The sequence below is a fragment of the Desmodus rotundus genome, chromosome 5 (genome assembly GCF_022682495.2).
Source record: "Desmodus rotundus isolate HL8 chromosome 5, HLdesRot8A.1, whole genome shotgun sequence".
Taxonomy (NCBI): domain Eukaryota; kingdom Metazoa; phylum Chordata; class Mammalia; order Chiroptera; family Phyllostomidae; genus Desmodus; species Desmodus rotundus.
Genome location: NC_071391.1, coordinates 45,675,440 through 45,695,512, shown reverse-complemented (window position 1 = coordinate 45,695,512; position 20,073 = coordinate 45,675,440). Strand labels below are relative to the sequence as shown.

The 20,073-nt window shown below is 48.3% G+C and overlaps 1 protein-coding gene across 28 annotated transcripts; it reads left to right on the top strand.

Moving 5' to 3' along the window:
• The first annotated feature begins 230 nt into the window (after positions 1-230).
• PGAP2 (post-GPI attachment to proteins 2) lies at positions 231-19,615 on the top strand. 28 transcript variants are annotated; one of them, XM_024572618.4, is made up of 10 exons: positions 4,940-5,095; positions 5,945-6,027; positions 6,238-6,258; positions 7,378-7,457; positions 9,445-9,619; positions 13,594-13,778; positions 17,416-17,510; positions 17,635-17,741; positions 18,355-18,463; positions 18,653-19,615. In XM_024572618.4, exons 5-10 carry the CDS (start codon positions 9,455-9,457, stop codon positions 18,781-18,783), a joined length of 792 nt encoding a protein of 263 aa, XP_024428386.1. In that variant the 5' UTR covers positions 4,940-5,095; positions 5,945-6,027; positions 6,238-6,258; positions 7,378-7,457; positions 9,445-9,454; the 3' UTR covers positions 18,784-19,615. The 28 variants fall into 28 exon arrangements, with proteins under 28 accessions (XP_071077551.1, XP_071077547.1, XP_045037828.1 ...); XM_024572617.4 differs by having other exon boundaries at positions 5,945-6,032; XM_024572616.4 differs by lacking the exons at positions 4,940-5,095; positions 5,945-6,027 and adding an exon at positions 303-339.
• Positions 19,616-20,073: the final 458 nt, after the last annotated feature.

Genomic DNA, 20,073 nt, shown 5'->3' with positions numbered 1-20,073 from the left:
TTACTACTCATTGGGCAACGAGTCTTTTGAAACTGAACGTGAGGGAGGTCTTCGGAAAAAGGGGAGAGGAGGAAGAGGAGGGACTTAAGGAGTTAGGGGAGGGAAGGGGTGGGGTGTTGGGAGGGACATGGAGTCCCGCCTCTCGCCGCCGCGGTTGGCTGGGAGAGAGTTGTGACGTCACACAGGCCCCGTCGAAGTGGGCTGGTAAGTAGCTACATTGGGCGGGGTGTGGGAGAAGCGTGGTGACGCAATACAGAGGCTCCGCCCTCTTCCTTGAAGCGGAGAGACCCCAGCTGCTGCAGCTCGGGCCAATTAGAGGGAAGGCTCCAGGATGGCATGGTAACTGCTCTACCCTCACCTTGCCCAGTCCGTGGGAGGTGAAGGGGAAGGCATCCCCTTGGTCCTCCCTTCACTTCCTGGTCAGACCAAGTGCGGAGCTGGGGGCCCTCCTGGGAAGTCCGGCTGTCCGTGTAGCTTGCGTGCAGCTGCTGGGAGGCCTCAAAACCTGGCCTTCTTGTCTCCTGACCCATGCCACGGGCACAACCTTCCCCTCTCTCAATCTCTAGAATAGACGTTATGAGCATCAGAGATGCCCTAAGGGAGTAGTTCAGCATAGGACTTCCATCTGTCGTTTAGTTATTCTTAAAGCCCTGGGTCAGATGTTCTCTCCTTCTCTAGGATACATTTGCTGATCTCTCTTAGCAAGTTGGGTTAATGCTCGTGCAGGCCTCTGTCACTTTGTATCCTAGTACTTTCCTGTCTTCTGTGCCTGGGCTATTGGAGGTCAGAGCTGCGTTTTCTTCATCTTAGTGTTAAACAAAATTCAACTGAGTAAATCTATAAACATCTAATTGGCTTTATTAAGCGATTCATGAATTGGGCAGCATCCCATCTAGCAACTGTAAGGGCACTCAGGGTTTGTACAAAATGGAAGGATTTTTATAGAAAGAAGAGTGGGCAAGGGAGCTATTAGCAAAAGAAAGGATTATTTTGGAGCCTGGACATCTTTTCTTTGGGGTAAGAGAAGAGGAAGGTTTTTTATTATGTGATTGCATCTTTCTATGGAGGATGGAGAGGACCTATGTGACAGATTACCTTACTGGTGCTTGACCAGAAAGTTTCATACTGGTTGATTAAAATTATGTTTCTGGGAGAGGTATTAAATATAGTTTGGTATCATGGGCTTTTGGAATGAGTGATGCCATTTTGGGCCTGTGGGTTTTTTTCTTTAACATTGGTGTCCTTTCCCTCAGGCCTAGCCTGGAGCAGAAGCCTAACATTACAAAGGAAGGGTTGAACATGTTTTAGAAACTAGACCTTAGTGACTGAGAGTCCCACACAGAATAGCAGGAAACTGTGCTCAGAAAGCCCATTAGGACTACCACTGCACCACCACCACCTCCTGGGGCATCAGTGCAAAACTGAAATGGGCTCTGCCCAAAGGTAGGTGAATTTCAATCCCTGTAGAGTTTTCAGTGGTAGCAAGGGATTAGAAATGATTGATTAATTTGTCAAAAATTGGGGTGTCAGAAAGGTGAAATAAGATAATGGCTAGGAGAAACCTTGTACATTATAGGTGCTCAGTAAATGCTTGAAGGAAGAAAAACAATATATAGAGGGTGAAATAGCAAAGCTAGTTTAAACAGGTGACACCAGCCACCTTTCCCCAACTCCTCCAACCAAACATCCCTTCTTTTCCTCCACCTCCCTTACCTATGCTCTGCATCAGAAAGTCAGTTCTCCCTGGACAGTTACAGTATCTTCCTCACTACCCTCCTGAAATATTGACTTCATGGTATAGGTGCGCACATTAAATGTTAGACGCATGAGTGAGTAAACTATTTTCTTAAGTAGAAAAGTCGAAGTGTGGGGCATTTGAGTCAGAGAATCCTGGGTTTAAATCTGGGCTCAGCTATGTATTAGCTGTATGAACTTGGGCACATTTCTTAACCCCTCTGAGCCTCAGTGTCCTTGTCTGTAAAAGGGAGATAATGGTACTTGCCTCACAGGGATGTTGTGAGAATGAAATTAGTGTAACTAATATGCAGTAACCCATCAGTGTATGACAGATATTATTTATAGTCTTTTAAAATGTCAAGAAATTCCCATTCTAAATGTTCTGACATGATTCTTAGAGAAGGGGACTAGTGGGTATGCAAGATCTGGGATCCTTAAATAGTTCATACTTGTGGGAAGACTGGAGGTTGACACATTGGATGAGTGGTCCAGAGAGGACTTCCCTGTGACCACGGTGATTTCTAAGCAGAAGGACTCTTGTTAGGTACTCTGTAGGCATGTGGCCCACAAGCTTATCATTCTCAGGGACTTCTGCCCAGGGAAGGACTTCTTTGTGAGCCAGGGCTTCCTGGGCCTACATACTCTTACTCTGCTTAGTTCTCTTAATACCACTTCAATCATCATCTTTTTCCTTCTTTTACCTCTAAAGACCCAGAATTTGGTGCATGTTCACAAAAGCTTGCTGAGCCAAGCCCTGTATTGGCATTAGGAGCCCAGAGATGTCCACAGCTCAACACTGCCCTGGCCAAGAGAAAGCTAAGAAGAGTCCAGCTCTGTCAGCGGAGCCTCCCTCCAGTCTCTAACACACATTATGCTTATCATTGGTGCTTAGGAAGTAGCCAGACCTGTAAGAACTACAGAATCAGAGGAAGGCAAGAGACTTCCTTTCAGAGGGATGATTCTAGATTTCTTATATGGTGCATTGGAAAGAGCAGCAGAGTTGGAGTCAAACAGCTAAGCTCATGGGCCAGATCTGTTTTTGTTTTTGTTTTTTTTTAATCCTCACCTGAGGACATGCTTATTGATTTTAGAGAGAAGAAAAGGGAGGGACAGAGACAGGGAGAGAGAAACATTGGTGTAAGAGAGAAACATCAATGTGAGAAAGAAACATTGATCGCTTGCCTCTCTAATGTGTCGACTAGGAACTGAACCTGCAATGTAGGTATATGCTCTGACCGGGTATCAAACCCGCAACCTTTCAGTATGCAGGACAACATTCCAACCAACTGAGCCACACCAGCCAGGGTGCCAGCTCTGCTACTTTTTAGACCTTGCACAAGCCATTTAGTTGTTCTGTGCCCCAGTTTTCTTGTCTATAAAATAGGCACAATAATTCCTATTTTGTAAGGTGGTTGTGAAGGTTAAGTAAGATGATGGAATTTGCAAGGGACCGGACTGTATACATTTGGCACTTTAGAAGCACTAAGCAAATGTTGATTTCCTTCCACTTTTCCTATAACTTGATAGTGAAGGGTGATGCTAATAAGTAGCATATAATTAGGTTTTTAGGTAGAGCACTTAGTTCATTGCATTTAATGAATTTCCTGGTATATTCAGGATTTTATCTAATATTTCATACTTTCCACTTGCCCTTCCTGTTCTGTTTCTGTCTCTCCTTTATTTATTTATTTTTTTGTAGTAATAACTGCCATTTATTGAGGCACAGATCTTTGTCAGATTTTTTTAAAAAAATTCGAAATAAAGCCCTGGCTGGTGTGGCTCAGTGGATTGTTTGCCAGCCTGCAAATGGTTGCTGGTTTGGGGCACATACCTGGGTTGTAGGCCAAGTCCCCAGTTGGGGACATGTGAGAGGCAACCACACATCAATCTTTCTCTCCCTCTTTTATTCCCTCCCTTCCCTTCTCTATAAAAATAAATAAATAAAATCTTTAAAATAATTTGAGATATAATTTACATGGGAAATTATATGACATAATTCACATATAAGAATAATTCACACTTAATTCACATATACTTCAAATGCACCCATTGAAAGTGTACAATTCAGAGGTTTTTGATATATTCCTAAGGTGTGCAACCATCACCACTATTAAATTCCAGAACATTTGTATAATCCCAAATAGAAACTCCAGACCCATGTGCTGGCCTGGTATCTCATGTGATTAAAGCATCTTCCCAATACACCAAGTTTGATCCCCAGTTGTGGGTTTGTGGATTGTGGGTTTGATCCCCAGTCAGGGAATGTATTGTACAAGAATCAACCAATCAATGCATAAATAAGTGGAACAACAAATTGATGTTTCTCTCCCTCTCTCTGAAATTCAATTAAAAAAAAGAAAAGAAAAGAAAAGAAACCTGAGAGCCATTATCAATCATTCCTCATCTCTCCCTTTCCCAGTCCCTGGCAAGTACTAATCTACTTTGTCTCAGTGGACTTGCCTGTTCTGGACATTTTGTGTAAATGGGTTCATATAATATGTGGCTTTTGTGTCTGACTTCTTTTACTTAGCTTAATGTTTTCAAGGTTTATCCATGTTGTAGCATGGATTAGTACTTCATTTCTTTTCATGGTCAAATTTTCCATTTTATGGATATATTATATTTTTATTATACATTCATGAGTTGAATGACATTTGAGTTGTTCCCACCTTGCAGCTGCTGTGAATAATGCTCCTGTGAACATTCATGTACAAGTTTTTGTGGACCCATGTTTCCAATTCTGTTGTGTTCATACTTTTATACCTCCGAGTAGATTGTGAGGTCATGTGGTAACTAAGTTTAACTTTCTGAGGAACTGTCAAACTGTTTTATAAAGTGACCATACCCTTTTACATTCCCACCAGCATTATATGAGGGTTCCAGTTTCTCTATATCACTGCCAACACCTGTTATTTTCCTTTTTTAAAAAATTGTAGCCATCCTAGGTGGTATGAAGTGTCATCTCATTATTGTTTTCACGTACATTTCTCTAATGACTAATGATGTTGACCATCTTTTCATGTGCTTGCCGGCCACTTAAATCTCCTTTCTTGCATTCTTCTGGATTATTTTGTTTTTCCTTCTGTGCCAATTCAGAAATTAACTTATTTTTCTATTATTTTATTGATCTCCGTAGAAATTACCACATGCATTTCTAACTTACCAAAGTGTTATGCTAATCACTACCTTTACAGGAAGAGTAGAGTTTGCTGAGATGGAGGAAAAGAAGCATTCCAAGCCAGATGAACAGGGAAAATAAAGATGTGGGACCAGGAAAGAGCTCAAGACAGGGAACAAGGGCCAGAAGCAGGCATCTGTGGGTTGGATCTAAACAAAGAGGATGACACGAAGCCCCAAGGTAGAAAACCTAAATCCAGTTTTTGAAACTAAATGGAGGTGGTTCTTTTAGTAAAGTCTTATTAATTGTTCACTTGCCCTGGGACCTTAAAGGACAGGGTGGGAAGAATTCAAAGTCAAGAAAAGTAGTTTTTAGAATAAGACTTTGAGCCCTTGGGAGTGGGGCCAAGTGGGGACTGGGTCCCCCACTATTGCCCAGTCTAGGGCCTGCCACACAGAGGGCCTAGAGTGAGTGAATGAACAAGAGTGAATGCATGAAATAAGCTCTGGCAAGTTAACAAACATTGGGGCCTCTGTATCCCCATCTGCAAAGTGGTGACCTTGTGGGATTAACAATATATAGTGATTAAGGGACCTCAGGTGTCAGGCTCAAATCCTGGTTCTGACATTTACTAGCTCTGTGAGTAGGTAACTTACCTTCTGTTTTCCATTGGTAAAATGGGGACATTAATAGTATCTACCTCATAGAGGTTTTATGAGGATGAAATGGGGTAATATAAGAAGTAGAAAAGTTCCTGGGACACAAAGTGCTCAAAATGAGCTAGTTATTACTGTGGGGATTTAAATGGGGAAAATGTCATGGTGGTGACGCGCTCAGAAGCCCTGCAACCCCTGCAGGTGCTGTGACACAGGCTGTGCCTGCAGGAAGGATGACTGGTCCCTTCATTCTCTTTCCCTATTGGGGTAGGATGATCTTTGCAAAGGCAGCCAAGAGTCTCCCTTAGGCTCCATTATGGGTCAGTCAGGGTGAGAAGGGAACCGTTGGGGTGGATTTCTGGTGATCAACTCTTTTGTGATGAGGAGACCCAGGGCTGGGGGCTGGAGATCCTCTCTCTGCTCTGTCGGACAGGACAGGGCGCCCTCTCCTGATCAAAGGCGGGAACAGCTCTGGCCCACAGTTTCCGGGGTGGACCTCACTGGATCTCAATACCTGTAAGGTGCTTCTCTCTCTCCTGAAATTCTCTAAATCAGCTCTGGGTAACAAAGTTTGGAAAAGGGTCACCAAGGTTGGGGCAAAACTGGTTTAACATTTTACAGGGGTGAAGCTAGATAATTCGGCTAGAATGGGGGGCAGGAGAGACGGGGCTCAGGAAATAAGAGAATTTGGGGCCTTGTTGAATTAATTTTATGTTCTTTCAACAGGTGATGGTTCGCAGCGGAGAGGTAAGGTGACAAGGTGGCTTATCCAACGGGTCAAACCCGGTGAACAAGTCTCTTCCGGCTGTCCCCACGCAGCCAGAATTAGTGGGACAGATGAGGGCTAGAGAGGCACGGCATGCGGGGACGCCAGACGAATGGGGAGAGCCAGGGCCTGGGTCTGCAGAAGCGGGGAGTAGCCAGCAGAGGATCTGGGCGCAGTTTCCTCCCGGAGTTCCGCCCCAAGTACTCCGGTCCCGCCCCCACTGTTCTCCACCTTCCTCCCTCCCCATCGCCCAGCAACTCCCCCCCCCTCCCGTCCCCTCCCTCCTGGCCTGCACGTGGACATGGTCTTATCGCAACCACAGCTTGGGTGAGTATGGGGATGGGTGTGCTGGACCGCTGGGCAACCCCTCTTGGGGAGCTCGGCCACGTGGTGCAGCCTACGCTGGGCTGCGTCCCTAACTCTGAGAGCTGCTGCTGTCCTGTCTTAATGAGCTGACCCCTTTCCCCGCTGCTCTCCTACATGGGACTGTGTGTGCAGAGGCTGAGCACTCCCTTCTTAACTCCACAGGGACTCCTGGTCTGTATTTCCTCCTTAGGTGACTGGAAATGCTGGTGTGGGGGGCCTTGGAATATGATAGAATAGTTTCAAATCCAAGCTCTGTCAGTTATTAGCATGTGAGCTTAAGCAAATGTTTTTAACCTTCGTGAGCCTCAGTTTCCTCTTCTGTAAAATAGAAATATACAGGCCATAGCACACACCTCATAGAATTACTGTATTTTGCCGTGTATAATGCGCACTTTTTTGCCCAAGTTTTTTAGGGAAAAATAAGGATGCACATTATACATGGGTAGTACTAATTCCGTATCTATATAAATGTTTTTAATTATTTTATTTATGTTTATGCATTAGGAATGTAACTCTAAAAAGCAACAATGATATTCGTATACAAAATAATACCCTGGAATACATAATTGGTTTTGTTTCTAAATATGAATAAATAATTGAATTAAAAAATTAAAATGAAAATTTTTTTCCTGAAAGTTTGGGCCAAAAACGTGGTGTGTGCACTATACACCAGAGCACATTATACACAGCAAAATACAATATAGTGAGGATTAAAAGAAACAATCTATATGTAGTTTCTAGGTTCAGAACGCACCTAGTAACTGTGGATTTGGACTGAAAGCTGAGAAGATCTTTAGGCACCTTTGGAGATAAGGTATGGATGCTCCAGAAGAAAGCAGTTTTCAGTTAAGTAATACCTATAAGGAAGTTAGAGCTGACTGGGGCTGAACAGCTGCCCTTCAGGTAGTGAGCTCCCTGTTCTGAGGCCTGGAGAAGTTCAATGACCAAGTTGGAATGGCCTTATCTGGAACACATGATCCCCATATTAAAGGACTGTGGAAACAGGCCCAGAGTGGGTAGGTGACTTGCCCAAGGTCACACAGCAAAAAGGGAGGCCAGGCATATCTCCAAGTGGAACAGCCTATTCCCTGAACCTATCTTATCACCCCCCTGCCTTGGGCAGTGTCTGTTCATTCCCTGAGGATCTGGTGTTCAGTTTCAGGACCCTTGTGGTTCCTGAGGTATGTATAACAGCTGGCTTCAGGGAGGGGTTTTGGGAGGAGGGTCTAATACTACTACAACCACAGAATCTGGGTTTGTTCTGGGTGGAGAAGGGGTTCCCCTTCAAGGGCCTTAAGGGACTCAGTCCTTTTGAGGATGGTCCAAGGAATGTGTTTGGGGGAGTCTTACTATAGCCAACTCCCCGGGCAGATCCTGAGCCCCTAAAGGGAGAAAGAAGCTTGAGCAACTGGGGTAGACTACCTGACAGGGCCTGGTAGTGGTGGGGGGCGGGGGAGATAGATGAGAATGTGGAGGCATATTTTCCTGGCCTGATCCAGAATGCCAGGAGGCCAGCCTCGTGGAAGTCAAGTTATTCCATAGGGTGGGACTAGAAGAGAGAACCCTGAGGGCCGGGCCTAGAAGAGTTGGGACTTTATCTGGTGAGTCCCTCCCTTCTAGAGCGGTGAGTTCTTTATGTATCTGGAAGCAGTTCTAGTTTGGCAATAAGAAGACTAAATTCTGAAGATGGCTTTCCCTCAGGCTTAGCATATGGCTTTGACGAAGGGCCTTCTCTCTGTGTCTTGGTTTCTGTGTCTTTACTATGAGGACAGGGATGACTGACTCATCATATAGGATTTGTTTTTTACCTTTCTTCCTCCTATAGACAGGCACCCGCTTTTACTCCCCTTGTAATCTGACCTAATCTGACTTTTCTGCCCAGATCTCTGGCCCAGAGAGGTAGGGGTCAAGGAAGGTCAGAGTTGCAATTTATGACCATGTGACCCTGAGCAGGTTTCTGTCCCTCTCTTGGTCTCAACTTCCCCTTCTATATAGTAAGTGGGTGCTGGGTTAGGATTGCTGGTTTATATGCAGCTATTATAGTTCCTGCCCTTATGTACCCTCATCTGAGCAGGGAGTCACACTTCTCAGGAGCCTTTACCTATTCTCCAGAGGGAGTGGACAGGCCCCTGGGCACTGGGAAGCCTCCAGAAGCTGACTAGGCAGCTTTCTCCAGTAAACAGCAAGCTCAGGCCAGCGTCAGGCCTGATTCTGCAAAGCCTTTCACCCTCAGAGCATGTGAGGCAGCAGGTGAGGACAGGCCAGGAGCTGAGGTTCTGTTAGTTTCCACAGAGTCCTTGCTGCTGTAGATTCTGGTGCAGACACACAGAGCCTGAGAAGGGACCGAGGGTTCAGAGGGACCCTGGGCTGGTGGGGAAAGCAGTAAGAGCTGATGGAAGGCCCTGAAGCCTGAAGGCTCTTGGGGAAGAGATTGACTGTTCTGTCTACAAGGAGGCTTTAGGATTGGTTCCTAAAATGAGAGACTAGTTAAAACAGCTCCTGTTCTAGGCCTATCAATCCAGGCATAGGGGTGAGGAGGTCTCCCAGTCTATTCAAGCTTCATTGTAACGCAGGTTTGGTTCATTGCCTTGCCTCTGAAATTGAGGGTGAATGTTCTCGTGGGATTCAAGTCAGTCTTCCTCGTCCAGGGCAGGGGCCTTCCAAGCTTAGGGGCTAGATGGCTTCCTTCTTGGACTCGCTAACCCATGGCTCAGTCTCAGGACTGAGCACAAGGGCCCACTTCCCCACTGAGTCCCAGCCTTGCTGCCTTGGGCCCTCACAGCATGCCACTCCATCCCCAGGTCTGACAAGATGTACCAGGTCCCACTGCCACTGGACCGGGATGGGACCCTGGTCCGACTCCGCTTCACCATGGTGGCCCTGGTCACAGTCTGCTGTCCACTTGTCGCCTTCTTCTTCTGCATCCTCTGGTCCCTGCTCTTCCACTTTGAGGAGACTACGGCTACACACTGTGGGGTAGGGATTGGGGGTCGATGATACCTCATATTCAGACTGGATGGGATCTATGTTGGATTCTGATTCTACTGTAACAGGATTAGCAGTGGGGTCCACCAAACATAGTGGGCTGCTGGGGGCATGCCTACAAATTGAAGTCACAAGGATTAGTTTCCCTTTACCTTCCGTGGAAGTTAGTGGGGGCTGGGGTCACTGAGGTTGGGCAGCCCCAGAACCCAGAACACAATCCTTCATAGAGGGGAAGATTCAGGAGACCTGGTGTTTTGGGGGGTTGGAGAGAGAACAGGGCTGGGCTAAGAGGGCATTTGGAGCTTGTTAGTGTGGTGCTGTGGGCTTGTGCCTGTCTCCATGGGAATGTGATTATGTATGTGTGTGTAACTGTAAGGGACCTGACTATAATGGCTTTGAGTGGGGTATGTATTAATATATGAGCGAGACTGTATTTGTGCCTGTCTGGATGGGGATCTGATTATGAGTGTGTGTTCTGGGGTAGGTCCCATGCCCTCTGAGGTTCCACAAATGGCCATATATACCCCCCCCCCCCCGGATAGTGGTATGGGGTGCTGGGCCAGGAATAAAGATGTGAGCGTTCTTTGTCTGGAGGATGTTGGAGTAAACAAGGTGAGACCTGCATTGACCTCTGTTATACTCCTAGTTTATCCACTGATTCTGTATTACCCGATACACCGATAGTGGGCCTCAATTCCCCCATTTCTAAAATGGGATTCATAATTCCTGTCTTCCTTCTCCTCAGGGTTAGTGTAGAGCTCCAGGTAGAGGACAGGAAAGTGGTTTGGGAGATGTGAAGGATGAGGAGCAGAAGGAAGAGGAGGAAAAGGAAAGTGTCAGGTTGGCAGACAGAGCAGGAGAGGAATTTACCTACATGCTCAGGTAGAAAAGCGGGAGAGCCTGGATATGGAGTTTTGCATTAGCCTCAGAGAGAGCTCTGAAGGCCCCCAGTCAGCTGAGTTTCCCCTCTGCCTATACAGAGCACTTTGTCCAGAAAAAGGGCTGTGACTAGCAGTCGAGTCTGGCTGGGAGTCTGGTACTTCTTTTGTTCATAGGACTTGAAGTTTTCCCTTTTGATTTGTCAGTGGGGAATCATGGGCCTTGAGCTGTGCACAGCCAGTCTGATGAAACCCAGGCTGGGAGCAATCAGAAAGAACAGGACTGGAAGAAAGAGGGTGACCAGGTAAACTAAGGAGGAGGATTAGAAAGGACGCATGACCTAGTTTTCACCTTAGATAAGACATAAAATATTTCTACTCTCCCGGCCAACTCCTCTTCACCCTGCAACACCCTGCTGAGGTGTCTCCTCCAAAAAGCCTTCTTCAGCTTCCTGGGGGCAAACTTAATTACTCCCTCTTCTAGGTACCCACAGTGTCCTATGTCCTCTCACATAGTTTTATCTCCTTGTTTGTGTGTCTTCTCCACCAGATTGGGAGGTCCTTGAAGGTGAGCACTACATCAGAATCAGACTTTGTTGAATAAGGGAATAGGAGCCCCCAGCCCAGTTCTCTGGGAAATGGAAGGCATGGTATACTGCAGCCATAGTCTGTACAAAAAATCATAATATTTGTACAGCATATGGAGTTAAATGTAGGCTGTTTGCTGCGCCCCTTATGGCTGGCTCCAAGGGCTAATGGGATGAATAACCTCAGCATATCTGGCATATCTATGACCCATTCTGGGAATACTGGTTATGTAGGTAAGGCATAGGTAGTTGTAGGAGGCGTATATGGCCCCTTTGGGCAGGACTAGGCCTAGTGACCCAGGGGGTATTTTGTTCCCACTCCCTGGGACTACCTTGTTGGATCCACCTGGGGATTTTCGTATATGCTCTGAAGTTTTCACCCTGAGTTTCCCAGGAATGGCCAATCCTAGGAATAAAAGAAGCAACCTCAGATTAGCACATCTGTAATTAGATGACTTTACCTTTGGCTTGCATATCTCCAGTGTCGGAGTGTTTTCTTCCTCCCCACGTAGCCTATTCCAAAGAGGCTTAGTAGTTAGCAGTTAGCATTTAGCAAGGAATTGTGAGCATATACCTTTTTCCCCCGTGAATCTCTGCCTTGGGAGCCTTAGGGCTACTCTTTCCTCCTGGTTGCCAGCCAGCCCTGTAGAGATAGGGCTCCCTGAGTCTACTGTTGGGTAGCACAGATCTAGTTCCTTCAGGCAATCCTCACCCTAGGGCATATGTCCCTAGCCTGGGCCTAGTTGGTCACTGTTCTATTCATTCTAGGCCCTGATCTGGGCATAGGACTTCATATGGCCTGGGCAGTATAGGCGAAAGTAGGACTGTTTCATTCCTATTATTGGCTGTTACACCTCTGTTAATGCAGCCTGAGCTGCCATTAGCTGTTTCTGTACAGGTCCAGGCTGGATACTGATAGCTCAGACTCGGGCCTGTCTAGATCTCTTTTGGATGATGAATTGTTTGTGCTAAGATTAGCTCGCTCTCCAGTGGGGCCCGACAAACATACCCAGTCCTGCTCCAGCAAAAAGGGGCAAAATACTATTCTGTTTTCAATGTTTCCCTTTCTAGAAATCTGCCTGTATCCATAGGCACAACTCTCAGAAAGGTCCCTACCCCCATCCCTGGCAAGGAAGCTGTTGTGGGCTGGCCTTAGCCACTATCACTTCTTACCTTTGCATAGTGTTCCAGAATTTATGACATGGCCTTTTGGTCCTAGGAAGGCTGTGTGCCTGGGCAAGCGTGGAGATCTGGGCACTCTGTGGGCGGGAGGGCAGGCCTTGGGGGACCTGGGGGTGGGACCCTCCAGTCTTAGAACAATCTCAGTCTGGCTACAGCCCTCAACCCAAGCTCCGGATCATTCCGCACCCAGTGTGAGTGTTGCTCGTTTTGCTTCCCTGTCTCCTATCTTATTCCCTGATGCTGGGCTGGACTAGTGGACTAGGGTTCCCTTAATGGAGGGAGGTATGAGTCCCAAGGGGAGATTTGGTCCTTGGCCTTTAAATACAAAGTCATCTTCTTCTGACCCCCCTAGAAGGGAGCCCAGCTTGAGGGGTCATGGTGGTCAGGACAGTAGGGGGTGGAAAGGGAGTTCTTTGCCTAGAGGGCGAAGGGAGCAGAAGAAGCCCAACTCCCTGGGTCTGGGTCTGTCTGGCCTGGTTCTGGTCCAGCACAGCAGGCTCTAGCTGACTGGAGAAGGTTCCCATGATCTTCAGATTCCTGTAAACCTTGGATTTGGTGACATGGTCTCAGAGAGAAAGGAGATATAGGTGTGGGCCTCAGAGGAACCCTGGTATCTTGGGATCAGGGTATAGTGCTAGCCTGAGGCTTGGATCATTCTGAGCCTGGGGGTGTGATGGCTGGCAGCCTGTGGCCCCACTGAAGCAGGTTCTGGGGCACGCCCACTGTTCCTTGTTGAACTTGGGTAAAGAGCAGGAATGTGGTCAGACAGGGACAGTGGGAGGGCTTGGACCAGTCTAAGCTAGGGTCCTTTGTCTAGGTTCCTTGACCTGAAGAAAACCTTGATTGGAGCCTTAAGCTGTTAGGTGGCAAGAGGCCTCAGTCCCAATGATTGATCCTGGCATAGTTCTGGGCCTCATTCTCCCCTTCTTGGAATGGGAATAATAACCCTTCCAGCTCTGACCCTTCTCCTGAGTGGGTATGAGGGTAGAGAATGAGGTGGGCCAGCAGAGCTTTCACATCCAGGTCACTAGGAACCTCTCTTCTCCAGACTCTTCAAGAGGTGGCCATACAGAACCAATGTGCCAAGGAGATTCCTAAGAGCTGACCCTGCCTATCTCTGCTGCTCTTGCCCCATCTCCCTCTGCATCTCCTTTTCTTCTGCACTATTTTCCTTTTTCCCTTATGCTGTTTCTACTCTTTCTTCTCTTTCTACTCTGGTTCTTTTCTGTACCCTGAGTAGCCATCTCTGGAAAAGGCCCCACTTTCCCAGGCCCAGGCATCCCACCAGGACCTAAGTTGTGTCCCTTGCCCTGCCTAGGCACCACTTCCTACAGGATGTTCTCTGCAGCCTTCCAGCCCTTGGACCCTGACGGGACCGTCTTCCGGCTTCGCTTCACGGCCATGCTCTGGTGGGTCATCACTTTTCCCGTGTTCGGCTTCTTCTTCTGCATCATCTGGTCCCTGGTGTTCCACTTTGAGTACACGGTGGCCACTGACTGTGGGGTGAGTGCCAGGCTCCCCAGCACCTGGGTCAGGGCCAGGTCCAAAATTGGTGATGAGGGCAAAATCAGTGAGTAGGAGAGAAGGTGGAGGGTCAGAGAGAGGGAAAAAGGGATAAAAGGGTGGTGGGAGCAAATCGGAGTTAGGGGGGATTTGTGGGAGAGACTCAGAGTTCAGTCACAGTCCTCCAAGAGTAGAAGAGGATTATAGGGAGTGCAAGGGAGCAGAGGGGAGAGGGGGAAGGGAAGGAAGTGGGAATAGGTAAGAGAGATCATGAGGGGGAGAAGGAGGCTAAAGAAAGACTAGACTGGAAGGGAAGCCAGGACTGAGGAGATAAGATGAGGCCAGGAGCTACAAGTAACAGATAGCTCTAGCCCAGACTGGGAGCCTGACCTAAGAGTCCCCCAGCCCTGCTCTGGAATCTTCTATCTTGGTTTCTCTCTCCGGCCTGCCTGTGTTCGTTCAGGGCCCTACCAGCTACAAACCTAGGTGGACTTTCTGCCTCTAAGAGCAGTCCACCAGGCCTTTGCTGAGGAGCCAGGCTCTGTGTCAGGGGCATGGAATTGAACATGGACTTGCTCTTGGCATCTCATGCATACAAGAAATTGTCCTACACACAGACAGTCACTACACAGTAAGACAGGACTTCTATTGTGATACAGGGAGGGCAGGGATGGCAGGCCCAGAGGAAGCACATAACCCAGCTTGGACATTGGGGAAGATTTCCTTCCTAGGGGAGAGGGCATTCTTGATGTGAAGAAGAATCTTTGTGAATGCCAGGCTGACCACTTTGATTTTACCCTAATGGCAATCAAAGCTTTGGAAAGATTTTAAGCAGGAAAGGGACATGATCACATTTGTGGTTTAAAAAACCAATCTGCCTCCTGAAAGGAGGGTAGGGGACAAGAGTAGGGAAACCGGTGAGGAAGCTAGGACAATAGTTCATGCTACTGGGGAGACCAGAGCTAAGATGGGGGCTGTCAGGATGAACAGGAGCGGGTAGAGTCTAAGGAATAGCAAGTGGAATTGACAGGAGTGGGAGTTTTTGTTCAGTTGGCGAAGGGCAGGGAATAGTAAGGTAAATAGGAAAGTCATCCATAATTTCCGGGAACTTATATTTGAGGCCAAAGGAGGGAATCTTTAATGGTGATATCTGAGGTGCTATGACAGGGAATTTTTTGGGCCCCCTCCTTTTATATCATGTGAATTTCTGATCTGATACCCTGCCACAGATCCACTGAGCCATGTCCTCCAGGCCAAGGGGTATCTATTCTTGGGGAAAGAGGTATGTTCCTGTCTCTCAGTACCCTTAGCTCTGGGCTCATGGTGAGGTTTGAGGCGAACTGTGTACCTGGTTTCTGATAGCTCCTAATGTTGGTTGTTGCTGGGATAGTTGGTGAGTGGGGAACTTGTATGCTTGGAACGGGGTATGTGTTTGAGTGTCTGTTCCTGATTGTGTGTGTGATGAGAGAGGTAATTCTTGCTCTTAGAACTCTGCCCTCACCCCTAATCTAGGATGGAGCTTGTTAGAACAGGACTGGCAGCCACAGGGCCCTTTTCTCTCTTCCTCCTGAGGCATCCCCCCAACTCTGTGCCATCTCTATGCTTTACCTGTTTCCCAGCATCGATCAGGGATCTGGGCCCTTAAATGCTCTGGGCTATCCCATCCAAGTCTTAGAGGCTGGTCCTGTTCCCCTTAAATAGCTGAGATTGTGGCAGGAGTTTTCAGAACTAATAATCTATGAAGAGGAGGCCACACTCCCACTAACCCTACTCAAAGGACTTACTCAGAGAGGCAGAAAAGTCAAGTAAGGAGACTCAGAGGTCTCAGAAGTGTCTGGTAAAGGTATGATTCCCACCTCTCACTCTCATGTAGGCCGTCCCATGTTTAATAGCCACATAGTCGCTCACCACCTATTTGCAGGCTTTTCAGGGAAGTTTGTCTTCTGAAGGCCATCCCTTGTACCCATTGTGTGCCAGATACTGCAGATGCTTTGCATACATTATATTTAGTATTCACAGTCACCCTACAAGGTAGGTAGTGGTATCCCTATTTTATCAATGAGGAAATGGAAGCTCAGAGAGGTGAAGTGGCTTGCTCAGTTACCCCACTAATAAAGGCAGAGCTGGGATGCAGACCCAGGTTTGTGGTCTCTAAAGCCTCCATGTTGCTTCTTCACTGAATATTCAGAGTGAATATCTGAGCCTGTCCTCAAGCTATGATATCTCAAGCTGTGGCCTTAACAGCAGCGCCCTCTTTGAGAATTTGGCAGTTAGTTTCCTCTGACAGTGCTGGTGGGGATCCATCTCCTTTTCTGTGAAGGCTCTGAAGCCCCTGGCTGGTGCTTCGCCAGACCCACCCCTGCCCTGTGAGGTGCCTCCGTCATTTCCTACCTGCTTATTTGCTTTGAGACCCATTCAACGTCCCCATTGGGAAAAAGGAAGGGATCTTGTAGAACTCCATCTCTGAAGACTGATCCCATCATACTCACACAGGGTCGTTCCTCTGTGGGCTGTGGCACTGCTCTGGCCCTTGTTGAAAGTCTAAAAAAGTCCATGAAAAGTGTGGACAACAGACTGGTAGCTTCCAAAGTCCTGGGATCTTTTAGAAATACAGATTCTCAGATTCCAGACCTTTGGCACTCTCACACAATCCCCAGTGAGTTGTATGCATATTAAAGTTTAAGAAGCAGCTGCAGGACCTACAGTCTAATAGATCCTCTTCCTGGCTTTCTTGCCTCCATCAAAACTGATGTTGACTCAACCCCTATCCTCTCACCCTCCAATGCAAGCAACGCAGCAATTCTTGCCATTGTATATTACATCCTCCTCCTTCCTCAACTTGAAAGAATGACACTCCGATTCCTTGCGGAATGAGGAAACCAATCTTTGAGAAAGATGGATGAGAGATGTACAAGAAGAGGGTGACTGCCACAGGTTAGGGGCACCCACCCTTCTGGCTCAGCTCCCCCAGCGTCTCACAGTGCCCTCTACCACCTTGCCCAGAAAAACAAGTGGTGCTGGGAGCAGTGAAAGGAGCAGCCCAGTTGGGTAGTGAATCCAGCACTGCCCTAAGGAAGCTCAGATGGTGTCTGAGTCATCCCTGCCATGGCACTGAATCGGGGGTCCGGGGCTCATGGAACCTCTCAAACAGCCTTCTGTTGCTGTCTTCCGGAGTCTCTGAACCTGCCCAGCTTTCCCAGCCATGTGTGGGTTCTATGTGTAGGGAGATGGAGAAGGTCACATATGTCCCTGCACAAATGCCAGTGTGGCTGGGGAATGAGAACCAAGAACACTGGGGAGCCGGGACCTATAAGAGGAGATCTCCAAGGAGAGCTCCAGGGGTGCCTGAAGGAGGCCTTCCTAGAAGAGAAGGGGCTGGGCACAACCTTCTGAGGGCCAGGTTGATTAGATGGAGAGAAGGATCTCCAGGTGGGTGGGCCTGGTGAGGGCCAGCGTCCAGAAGGGTCACAATTCTCTAGGTGCCCAATTACCTGCCTTCGGTGAGCTCAGCCATCGGTGGGGAGGTGCCCCAGCGCTATGTGTGGCGCTTCTGCATCGGCCTGCACTCCGCACCCCGCTTCTTGGTGGCCTTCGCCTACTGGAACCACTACCTCAGCTGCACCTCCTCGTGTCCTAGCTACCGACTGCTTTGCCGCCTCAACTTCAGCCTCAACGTCATCGAGAACCTCGCGCTGCTAGTGCTCACCTATGTCTCCTCTTCCGAGGACTTCAGTGGGTGCCCAGAGGAGGGAAGGAGAGTGGGGAAGGGTTCGGGGAGGAGATGCCCCTGCCCTTTGCTCATAGGGCTTGGGTGCTTCCTGCAATGTACACTCCCAACCCTCCTCTCTCCCTCCAGCTGTCCACGAAAATGCTTTCATTGTGTTTATCGCCACATCCCTCAGTCACATGCTCCTCACCTGCATTATCTGGCGGCTGACCAAGAAGCACACAGTAAGTCAGGAGGTAGGTCTACCCTAGGGTAGACCTGGGGCTCCAGGTGGCCCAGAGGAAAATCAAGGAGAACTGTTCTCTGGATGGAGTTAATGGTGAGGTGGGAACTGGTGTTATTGGAACCTCGGCTGGGGCTGGGACTTGGGGACAAGGGGAGGGTGATTGATTGGTCAGAATCTAGGATTGTGTTTGGGTAGTATGGGAGACTGGAGAATAGAGATGGAGGCTCCAAGTGGAGGCAGAATGAGGGGCAGCACCAGGCTGCAGTGGGTTGGGAAGACAGGTCAGGATCTGTGGTCTGTAATAAATAATAGGCCTCCGTAGCCACACATCCACATTTTTTTCTCCCCACTGTATCTGGAGGTGTTGGGTTGGTTGGCTGACTCCAAGTAACTTTCATATTCCTTACCCCTGAAGTGGGAGGGGCAGGGGCACTACTGCTCCTTGGCCCCATTATACTCCAAATGCAGGGATGTGAACATGCCCATCATTCCTGTTGCCCCTGCCTGTGCCCCTTTTCATGACTAAGGGAGGGGAGACTAGCCCTTAGGAGTTGGGGCTAAGAGGGGAGGCTACCGAAACATATCCAATAAACTGCAGAGTGATCAGACAGCCCATCCTATAGGATCACAAGTCCTACAACTGGAAACAGCGGCTCTTCATCATCAACTTCGTCTCCTTCTTCACGGCATTGGTCGTCTACTTTCGGCACAACATGTATTGTGAGGCTGGAGGTAAGGCCAGGCTAGAATCCATAAATGGTCACAGTGACTATGGGACAGTTGTGATCTTTTCTAGAAATGTGCAGTATTGTGGTGTGTTCCCTATGTAGTGACGTAGTGGTGATGATTTATCGAGCCCCAGGGTGGGAGGAAGGTGGGGGCGGGAGACTCACCATAACCTTCTTTGTGTCCTCACAACAGTGTACACCATCTTTGCCATCCTGGAGTACACTGTCGTGCTAACCAACATGGCATTCCACATGACAGCCTGGTGGGACTTCGGGAACAAGGAGCTTCTCATTACCTCCCTGCCTGAGGAAAAGCGATTCTAACCAGTTCTCTCCTGCTTGGGCGGGGGGCGGGGGCACTGCCCAGAAACTAGAAACGAAATACCACTCTGGCCTTTCCCACCTCCTGTGTCCTCTCTGGGCCCCACTGAAGCTGGGAAAGGGGAGAAGGAAGAGGGCATAGGACATGGCTTTACCCAGCCCTACAGCATCTGCTTCATCCCAACCCATGTGACACAGGAACCTTCAAGTAGCATAACCCTTACCCGATGGGCCCCAAGAAACTGAGCTGGCAGGAGAGCTCCACCATCTGGTGCTAAAAAAAAGTCCTGAGGTTCATAACCACCATCCGGTTCTTGGCCTTAACATAGCTGCCTCTTTGAGGTCAGGGACCACTGAGCAGTGGCTGCCACCTGAAAACCACAGTCATTCTCTTCACGTGGCCATTCACTTGATCAATGTGTCTAATAATCTACTTTGTACATCCAGGCCTACGGCCACAGTTCCCTGCTGAGGTTGCCCAGATGGTCTAGTCCTAACTTCATCTCTGATGATGGGGGATGGGCAGGAATGATTTCCAAGGGCTCTGCCAGTGTGTGCTTCTGACACCACCTTGTGGAGGTGGTGGTCTGTACCTGAAAGCTGAGCTGCTCCAGAAAAAACACTGGCACAGATACACTTCTCTTTCCTTATGAAAATCTCTGACTTACAGACTCTTCCTTGGTAAAAGTGTGGGGTGGAGGAGTCAGAGGCACAGATTCCTATCCCCCAACTAGTGCCCCCCACCAACCTCTGTACTATCCCAGGCCCTGAACTCTTTTGATTGTACATTCTATTTTAAAAGAAAATAAATTAAAAAAAATTTTTTTTTGGCCAACAGTCTGGGCTAGGCTTGCTTGTCTTGGGTCTCGTCTGTTTGTTTAATGAACTGAGGTGAGGGACAAGCTCCAGGATGGAGGGAGTAAGTCCATGGCAGGTTATGATTGTACATGGCACCCCACTATCTCTGTAGGCCTGGAGTCTCCTATGGATGGTCTAAGCCCCAATTTTGGTGAGCAGAAGTAACTCTAGGCCTGGAAGCTGAGATGCTTGGGAGTCTCGGATGAAGGCAAAGGCCTGAGTTCTAGCCCCAACTGACAGTGAAGATCTTTCCCCTTGGGGGTGTAAGGGTGCAGCTCAGAAGCATGACCACTGACAGCACCTGCCTGCAGGCTGACAGCTCTTAACCTTCCCCTTTCTGAGCTCTAGGTCAGGAAGTCTTTCCTCATGCTTTGCATCCCAGTCCACTACAGAATCTGTGGCTGGGCCCCAGAGCAAGACTGGCCCCTCCAAGAG

Excerpts from the sequence above, each read along its gene's own strand:
- PGAP2 (XM_024572627.3), top strand. The coding sequence starts at position 9,455 with ATGTACCAGGTCCCACTGCCACTGGACCGGGATGGGACCCTGGTCCGA. Across the intron at positions 13,779-17,257 it reads CGGTGGCCACTGACTGTGGG|GTGCCCAATTACCTGCCTTC; the intron begins GTGAGTGCCAGG and ends ACAATTCTCTAG. Across the intron at positions 17,742-18,354 it reads AGCACACAGTAAGTCAGGAG|GATCACAAGTCCTACAACTG; the intron begins GTAGGTCTACCC and ends CCCATCCTATAG.